At 47.4% G+C, this 9,632-nt stretch overlaps 1 protein-coding gene across 1 annotated transcript in view; it reads left to right on the forward strand.

Annotated features, from left to right (window-relative positions):
- Positions 1–9,171, forward strand: part of TRABD2A (TraB domain containing 2A) — a 98,162-nt gene extending 88,991 nt beyond the window's left edge. Inside the window, exon 7 of the mRNA XM_044285649.1 lies at positions 8,262–9,171. Coding sequence (XP_044141584.1) covers positions 8,262–8,442 — 181 coding nt within the window. The 3' untranslated portion in view covers positions 8,443–9,171. The remainder of the gene's footprint in view (positions 1–8,261) is intronic.
- The last annotated feature ends 461 nt before the right edge of the window (positions 9,172–9,632 follow it).

Consider the following 9,632-nt stretch of genomic DNA (forward strand, 5'->3'; position numbering starts at 1 on the left):
TTTGGTTTGTGGAGGTGATAAAGGTTTGTATTATTGTTTGGCAGAAGTACTGCCTATTGGTCGTCCATTTGAAGGCCAGTTTCTCTAACAAATTTATGAAGGTGAGCTCAAATAGATTTTTTAACTCCTATATATTCCTTCCACATGTCCTCACAACTATGGCTACTTTCACACTAGCGTTCGGGCGGATCCGTTCTGAACGGATCCGCTCATAATAATGCAGACGGAGGCTCCGTTCAGAACGGATCCGTCTGCATTATATTAGCAAAAAAAAGCTAAGTGTGAAAATAGCCTGGGACGGATCCGTCCAGACTTTCAATGTAAAGTCAATGGGGGACGGATCCGCTTGAAGATTGAGCCACATTGTGGCATCTTCAAACGGATCCGTCCCCATTGACTTACATTGAAAGTCTGGACGGATCCGCACGGATCCGCACGCCTCCGAACGGCCAGGCGGACACCCGAACGCTGCAAGCAGCGTTCAGCTGTCCGCCTGTCCGTGCGGAGGCGAGCGGAGCGGAGGCTGAACGCCGCCAGACTGATGCAGTCTGAGCGGATCCGCCTCCATTCAGACTGCATCAGGGCTGGACGGCTGCGTTCGGGTCCGCTCGTGAGCTCCTTCAAACGGAGCTCACGAACGGAAACCCGAACGCTAGTGTGAAAGTAGCCTTATCCTGTAGTTACCATCTACCATAACTACTCTGGCTTTATGGGTAGAGCTCCCCTGTAGGTAGTTCTCTGTGGCCTCTGCAAGAGGACATGATGTCATTTGGACATTACTTAGGAAAGAAGGTAGCATCGCATAGGTAGCAAACATAAGTAGCAAACATTTTCTTTAATACAAATATACAAAATTGAGGTTCACACATAATAGATTCCGATCAGACAGACCGGCAGAGACACCAGTACAGTCATAATGTCACTGCCTAAACTAACAGAGCACTTCTGCCATGCGATAAATGAGTTGATATGGCAGCCACCCGGCCTAGAGCACAATGTCTGACTAGTGTCAGCACTCTCAGGGTGCCTTCACATGCGGCGGATGTTGTTGCAGAAAATTCCGCGACTGAATATAAGTTCATTCATTTGAATAGGGCTGAAAGCACATGGATTTCTTCAAGCGAATGGAACTGATTTTCATTCGCGGAATTTTCTGCAGCGTGTGGAGACACCCTTAGGAATCAGTAAGCGTGGTAGACGGCAGTCACATCAGCTGATTTCTTACAGTACCTCTGTCAGCTTTAGTCTGGGGACACACATAGTTGTTTTTTTTGTGTTGGCAATTTGAGGGGTTTTGTAGGTTTTGGTGTGTTGTTGCTGGTGTTCTTTTAGTTTATATATTTTTTTCAGTACGTGCCAGCTCCAGAATTTACATGGCAGTATATGAGAAACAGTAAATGCAGCACACAAAAGTGTTTTTATATAGTGGTGTTTTATCACACTCGACGTACATATTGTGGGTCAGTGGTGTTTTCGTTTTAATTTGCAGCATGCTCTGGGTCTGGCATTTTCTCAGGTTTTTGTCCCATAGATATCCATTAGTAATGTTTTTTGCCTTGCTTGAAAAAATGCCAGTGTGTTACATTTTAATGGTGTTTTACATGTTTTTTTGTTTCAATGTTTTTTTTACCGTATTTCTTACATTGACAGAGGTGCCCCCTCCTATGCTGAATCCTACCTGCAGCTGGGGAGTGCCCTACCTATCCTCAACTAGTTGCTTCCCGTCTCAGACCACAGCTGATATATAATTGTATAATATATAATATGGAACTCTCAAACTCCTTAAATACTGGGGGGGATTTATCAAAACTGGTGTAAAGTAGAACTGGCATAGTCACCCATAGCAACCAATCAGATTACACCTTTCATTTTTCGAAGCTCCTTTGGAAAATGAAAGGTGGAATCTGATTGGTTGCTATGGCCAACTAAGGCTACTTTCACACCAGCATTTTTACTGGATCCGGGAGGGCTCAGCAAAAACGCTTCTGTTACTGATAACACAACCATCTGCATCCATTATGAACGGATCCGGTTGTATTATCTTTAACATTGCTAAGACGGATGTGTCACAAGCTCATTGTAAGTCAGTGGAGGACGGATCCGTTTTCTATTGTGGCAGAGAAAACGGATCCGTCCCCATTGACTTGCATTGGGGGACATGCAAGACCCATCTTGCTCCACATCCCAGGACGGAAAGCAAACTACAACATGTTGCGGTTTGCTCTCCGGTATGGGAACGCAACTAAACGGAATGCATTTTGGAGCATTCCGTTTTATTCAGTTCAGTTTTGTCCCCATTGACAATGAATGGGGACAAAACTAAAGCGTTTTTTCCGGTATTGAGCCCCTATGACGGATCTCAATACCGTAAAATTAAAACACTAGTGGGAAAGTAGCCTAAGACAGTTTTCCTTTACACCAGTTTTGGTAAATCTTCCCCATTGTGTGATAAAAAAAAAAACAACTTTCCCTATCAAGTGTCATCTTTCCACATGTATCTATGACATAGAAGAACATTTTGACAGGAGTCCCCCTTGCTCTAGTTCCTCTTGACCATCAGGATATCCATGTGAGGGACAGACCTTTGTGGCAGACATCTCACAGTTTGCTAGTTTCATGGCATCTTCATGTGAGAATTAGGCCTCATGCACACGACAGTTTTTTTTCACGGCCCGCAAAAACGGGGTCCGTGGGTCCGTGATCCGTGACCGTTTTTTCGTCCGTGGGTCTTCCTTGATTTTTGGAGGATCCACGGACATGAAAAAAAAGTCATTTTGGTGTCCGCCTGGCCGTGCGGAGCCAAACGGATCCGTCCTGAATTACAATGCAAGTCAATGGGGACGGATCCGTTTGATGTTGACACAATATGGTGCCATTTCAAACGGATCCGTCCCCATTGACTTTCAATGTAAAGTCTGGAGTTCTGTTATACCATCGGATTGGAGTTTTCTCCAATCCGATGGTATATTTTAACTTGTAGCGTCCCCATCACCATGGGAACGCCTCTATGTTAGAATATACTGTCGGATATGAGCTACATCGTGAAACTCATTTCCGACAGTATATTCTAACACAGAGGCGTTCCCATGGTGATGGAGACGCTTCAGGTTAGAATATACAAAAAAACTGTGTACATGACTGCCCCCTGCTGCCTGGCAGGTGCTGCCAGGCAGCAGGGGGCAGACCCCCCCCCCTGTTGTTAACTCGTTGGTGGCCAGTGTGCGCACCCCCCTCCCTCCCTCTATTGTTTTAATACATTGGGGCCAGTGTGCGCGCGCCCCCCAACCCCCCCTCTATTATTTTAATACATTGGGGCCAGTGTGCGCGCGCCCCCCAACCCCCCCTCTATTATTTTAATACATTGGGGCCAGTGTGCGCGCGCCCCCCCAACCCCCCCCCCCTCCCTCCCTCTATTGTTTTAATACATTGGGGCCAGTGTGCGCGCGCCCCCCCAACCCCCCCTCCCTCCCTCTCTCTATTGTTTTAATACATTGGGGCCAGTGTGCGCACCCCCCCAACCCCCCCCCCCCCCTCCCTCCCTCTATTGTAATCATCATCGGTGGCAGCGGAGTAGAAGATTTTCATACTTACCTGCTTCTTGCTGCTGCGATGTCTGCGTCCGGCCGGGAGCTCCTCCTACTGGTAAGTGACAGCAATGCGCCGCACAGACCTGTCACTTACCAGTAGGAGGAGCTCCCGGCCGGACGCAGACATCGCAGCAGCAAGAAGCAGGTAAGTATGAAAATCTTCTACTCCGCTGCCACCGATGATGATTACAATAGAGGGAGGGAGGGGGGGGGGGGTTGGGGGGGTGCGCACACTGGCCCCAATGTATTAAAACAATAGAGGGAGGGAGGGGGGGTTGGGGGGGCGCGCGCACACTGGCCCCAATGTATTAAAACAATAGAGGGAGGGAGGGGGGGTTGGGGGGGCGCGCGCACACTGGCCCCAATGTATTAAAACAATAGAGGGAGGGAGGGGGGGTTGGGGGGGCGCGCGCACACTGGCCCCAATGTATTAAAACAATAGAGGGAGGGAGGGGGGGTTGGGGGGGGGGCGCGCACACTGGCCCCAATGTATTAAAACAATAGAGGGAGGGAGGGAGGGGGGTGCGCACACTGGCCACCAACGAGTTAACAACAGGGGAGGGGGGGGGGGCCGCACAATGATATTCAAACTGGGGAGGGGGGGGGGGGTCTGCCCCCTGCTGCCTGGCAGCCCTGATCTCTTACAGGGGGATATGATGGGGTTAATTGTACTATCATATCCCCCTGTAAGAGATCGGGTGCTGCCAGGCAGCAGGGGGGAGTCTTGTACAAAGTTTGCAGTGTATTCTAACTAGAAGCGTCCCCATCACCATGGGAACGCTTCTGTGTTAGAATATACTGTCGGAAATGAGTTTTCACGAAGTGAAAACTTAGATCAGAAAAAGCTTTTATGCAGACGGATCTTCGGATCCGTCTGTATGAAACTAAAACCTACGGCCACGGATCACGGACACGGATGCCAATCTTGTGTGCATCCGTGTTCTTTCACGGACCCATTGACTTGAATGGGCCCGTGAACCGTTGGCCGTGAAAAAAATAGGACAGGTCATATTTTTTTCACGGCCAGGAAACACGGCTCACGGATGCGGCTGCCAAACGGTGCATTTTCCGATTTTTCCACGGACCCATTGAAAGTCAATGGGTCCGTGAAAAAAAACGGAAAACGGCACAACGGCCACGGATGCACACAACGGTCGTGTGCATGAGGCCTTATATTGACTTCAGTGGAGAAACACAAAGCAAACAAAAGATCTTTAGCACTGAGATGTGAAATGCCTCACCCACTAACAGGCTAAGGCCTCATGCACACGACAGTTTTTTTTCACGGCCCGCAAAAACGGGGTCCGTGGGTCCGTGATCCGTGACCGTTTTTCCGTCCGTGGGTCTTCCTTGATTTTTGGAGGATCCACGGACATGAAAAAAAAGTCATTTTGGTGTCCGCCTGGCCGTGCGGAGCCAAACGGATCCGTCCTGAATTACAATGCAAGTCAATGGGGACGGATCCGTTTGATGTTGACACAATATGGTGCCATTTCAAACGGATCCGTCCCCATTGACTTTCAATGTAAAGTCTGGAGTTCTGTTATACCATCGGATTGGAGTTTTCTCCAATCCGATGGTATATTTTAACTTGTAGCGTCCCCATCACCATGGGAACGCCTCTATGTTAGAATATACTGTCGGATATGAGCTACATCGTGAAACTCATTTCCGACAGTATATTCTAACACAGAGGCGTTCCCATGGTGATGGAGACGCTTCAGGTTAGAATATACAAAAAAACTGTGTACATGACTGCCCCCTGCTGCCTGGCAGGTGCTGCCAGGCAGCAGGGGGCAGACCCCCCCCCCCTGTTTTTAACTCATTGGTGGCCAGTGGGCCCCCCCTCCCCTGTTGTTAACTCGTTGGTGGCCAGTGTGCGCACCCCCCTCCCTCCCTCTATTGTTTTAATACATTGGGGCCAGTGTGCGCGCGCCCCCCAACCCCCCCTCTATTATTTTAATACATTGGGGCCAGTGTGCGCGCCCCCACAACCCCCCCCCCCTCCCTCCCTCTATTGTTTTAATACATTGGGGCCAGTGTGCGCGCGCCCCCCCAACCCCCCCTCCCTCCCTCTCTCTATTGTTTTAATACATTGGGGCCAGTGTGCGCACCCCCCCAACCCCCCCCCCCCCCCTCCCTCTATTGTAATCATCATCGGTGGCAGCGGAGTAGAAGATTTTCATACTTACCTGCTTCTTGCTGCTGCGATGTCTGCGTCCGGCCGGGAGCTCCTCCTACTGGTAAGTGACAGCAATGCGCCGCACAGACCTGTCACTTACCAGTAGGAGGAGCTCCCGGCCGGACGCAGACATCGCAGCAGCAAGAAGCAGGTAAGTATGAAAATCTTCTACTCCGCTGCCACCGATGATGATTACAATAGAGGGAGGGAGGGGGGGGGGGGTTGGGGGGGTGCGCACACTGGCCCCAATGTATTAAAACAATAGAGGGAGGGAGGGGGGGTTGGGGGGGCGCGCGCACACTGGCCCCAATGTATTAAAACAATAGAGGGAGGGAGGGGGGGTTGGGGGGGGGCGCGCACACTGGCCCCAATGTATTAAAACAATAGAGGGAGGGAGGGAGGGGGGTGCGCACACTGGCCACCAACGAGTTAACAACAGGGGAGGGGGGGGGCCGCACAATGATATTCAAACTGGGGAGGGGGGGGGGGGTCTGCCCCCTGCTGCCTGGCAGCCCTGATCTCTTACAGGGGGATATGAAGGGGTTAATTGTGCTATCATATCCCCCTGTAAGAGATCGGGTGCTGCCAGGCAGCAGGGGGCAGTCTTGTACAAAGTTTGCAGTGTATTCTAACTAGAAGCGTCCCCATCACCATGGGAACGCTTCTGTGTTAGAATATACTGTCGGAAATGAGTTTTCACGAAGTGAAAACTTAGATCAGAACAAGCTTTTATGCAGACGGATCTTCGGATCCGTCTGTATGAAACTAAAACCTACGGCCACGGATCACGGACACGGATGCCAATCTTGTGTGCATCCGTGTTCTTTCACGGACCCATTGACTTGAATGGGCCCGTGAACCGTTGGCCGTGAAAAAAATAGGACAGGTCATATTTTTTTCACGGCCAGGAAACACGGCTCACGGATGCGGCTGCCAAACGGTGCATTTTCCGATTTTTCCACGGACCCATTGAAAGTCAATGGGTCCGTGAAAAAAAACGGAAAACGGCACAACGGCCACGGATGCACACAACGGTCGTGTGCATGAGGCCTAAATCTCTTACTGTGTGCCTGGTGTGCGTGTTTGTGAACGTAATAAACCTGCTTCTAATTGCAGCTGTCCTATTTAACACAAAAATACTCTTGGAAACCATGCTTGCAATGGTAGATACTTCGCTGTGCTTGATTTTGTCTAAAATTGTGGCATATTTGTTGCAAAAAGTCAAATTGTGTATTTTTCCCCACATTTGAGCAGGTTTGTGGCTTGGAGGAGAAGGGTTATGGGGTCACGTAGCAGATTTTTTCCCCCGGAAATTTCTGTGACTGAAAATCACTTTGATTCATTTAAATGGGGTTGTTTTGGCAGCAAGCACATGGATTTCTGCAAGCCTCCTTAATGGAACTGATTTTCCAGATTGCAGAAGTTTGTGTAAAAAAACTTTTCTGCCACACGTGAATTCACCCTAAGACAGTGTTCCTCAACTCCAGTGCTCACGGCCCACCTGCTGGACATCTTTTCAGGATTTCCTTAACATTGAGCAGGTGATATAATTAATGTCAATGCATCAACTTACCACAGGTATTCATTCTGTGGGATATTCTGAAATCATGAGCGATAGGTGGGCCCTGAGGACTGGAGTTGAGGAACACTGCCCTAAGACATCTAAAAGGGGAGCAGCCTATAGATGTGCCAGATTTATCATACAGCCTGGGCCACTGTGATAATGGTGACACATTTATAGATTGCCCGTCTAAGTGTCTACTTTGTCTAAAGATCCCCACACATATTCAACAACTGTTGGCCAAACCATTCCTTCTGCCAAGAGCTATGTCTCCTGACTCCCTCACAACTCCCTCATACAAATACATGGTTTGCTCAGCGAAGAAAGTCACCGTCAGATACTTCTGGTGGCAGCTTATCTCCTGGGAGAATTGTTGGGTACACTAATGTTTATGGGGGCCTTAACTCTAAATCTGGGCCATTGTTTTCAGAAGGAGACAAACTATAATGGTGAACAATGACAATTGCAACTATTATTTGCCTGATATTTAACCTACAGTATGTCTCACTGCCAAACCAACCTACACTCTACCAATACAGAAAGGTTCAATTGTAGGTGGAAATGTCTTCCATGATGATTGGCCATAGTTTATTAACTTGATACCAGGGTATGGTAGGTCTGAGGGAGAAGTACAAGTGAGGCAAGGAAGTGGCGTCAGGGGACCTCAATATTTGTACCTCCAATGCCAGCTGTAATTTCAGTCAAGGGGGCTACACTGTAAAGTTACCAGTGTCTGTGTTGTCATAATTGTTAAAAGCAATGACAACGACCGCAGTTCATAGTCACAACTGTGATTACCAATTTGGCAGAAAGTGGTGGTGCTGGGTCATTTGTGGAAATGTAGAAGCTGGAGTGATGGTATTGTTCTTTAAATTCGCAACGTTTTTGTCTTCCTTTCCATAATTGACTATATTTTCTTGTTTTATTACAGTGTCACTGACCCTCCCCCACACATCCAAATTATTAATGGATATATAACACTGGAACCACAACCCAGAAGATATGGGAATGACTCTTTTATGCAGGCAGTTAACAGTGGCTCTTCAGCTCAATCAGTTTTCACTGTTCTATTACTGTTTATTTGCCATTTACAGCAAATGCTAATACAGTGAGGATCTGAAAGAATAAAACACCAATATACTTGAATGGGCATTCATGCAAATAGACAATACACTGGTCCCTCAAGTTACAATATTAATTGGTTGCAGGATGACCATTATAAGTTAAAACCATTGTAACTTGAGTTTGTAACTCTAGGGAAAAAATGGAATTGGTTCCAAAGCCCCAAAATGTCAGACCAAGATAAGAGAAAATAAAGATTTAACACAGATAAAGCAAGTATATATGAACGTACGGAATAGTTGCTGGGAGCTGTAAATTACTTTTGATGAGGAGGACAGGAGCTTTTTCAGGATCCTGAGCCGCCCTCACCTGACATCCAAAGGAGCAGCTCATCCTGGTACAGATAGAGGGCAGTACAGGACATGTAGAGAGGAGCTACTGGACAAATAGTACAGGTGTTTCACCAGAGAAATGGCCATGTTGATTGGTTAGAACTGAGTCTGAGACAATGTATATTGACTAGTTTCAACATATGATGGTTCAGGAAACACCATTGTAGGTATTGTACCCGGAGCCCATTGTATCTTGAGGGACCACTGCAGTGTGTTTGCCAGCACCGGAAAAGGGTCTATTGGCATACAAATGTTTAGTGACTTCTGCCCTAAGTGCTTTACCTTGTAATGGACCGTTAATATAATTTTGCAGATTAATAATGAACAGATAATATACTTTTTATTGGAAAAGTTATAATTTTTCTTCTCTTGAGGAAGGATGGTTTCATGTTAATCCCATAATGCACTTGGGAAATGTACATTGTACAATGACATAGATGTATTTTAGATTTATAAAGTCAGAATAAAATTATTTTTTATCTAAAAATGTATGCTGTCATGATTGTATGTCTGTCATTTACTCTTCAGTGAATCGCTAAAAGAACACACGTATCATTTCATGAGATAACTCTACTGTATCAGAAAGATATTCATGCGGGGAGTGTACGGCACGTCTGCTTCATACACACTCCATGCACACCAAGTGCCAGCGTCAGGAATGAGAAATAACTGTGATCCTGGACTTTTAACTCATCTGACCCAGTTAATTGTGGGATGTCAAGCAGTTGTCATGGCCGTTGGGATTCTTATGAAGGCCTCAGGCCTGCCATTTTAGTGGGCAGGTTAAAATACGCACAGGGAGATGGTAATAGAATGACACTGCAGGTCCACAGAAGTATTGCAGTGTA

Source organism: Bufo gargarizans, chromosome 1 (assembly GCF_014858855.1).
Source record: "Bufo gargarizans isolate SCDJY-AF-19 chromosome 1, ASM1485885v1, whole genome shotgun sequence".
NCBI classification, from domain to species: domain Eukaryota; kingdom Metazoa; phylum Chordata; class Amphibia; order Anura; family Bufonidae; genus Bufo; species Bufo gargarizans.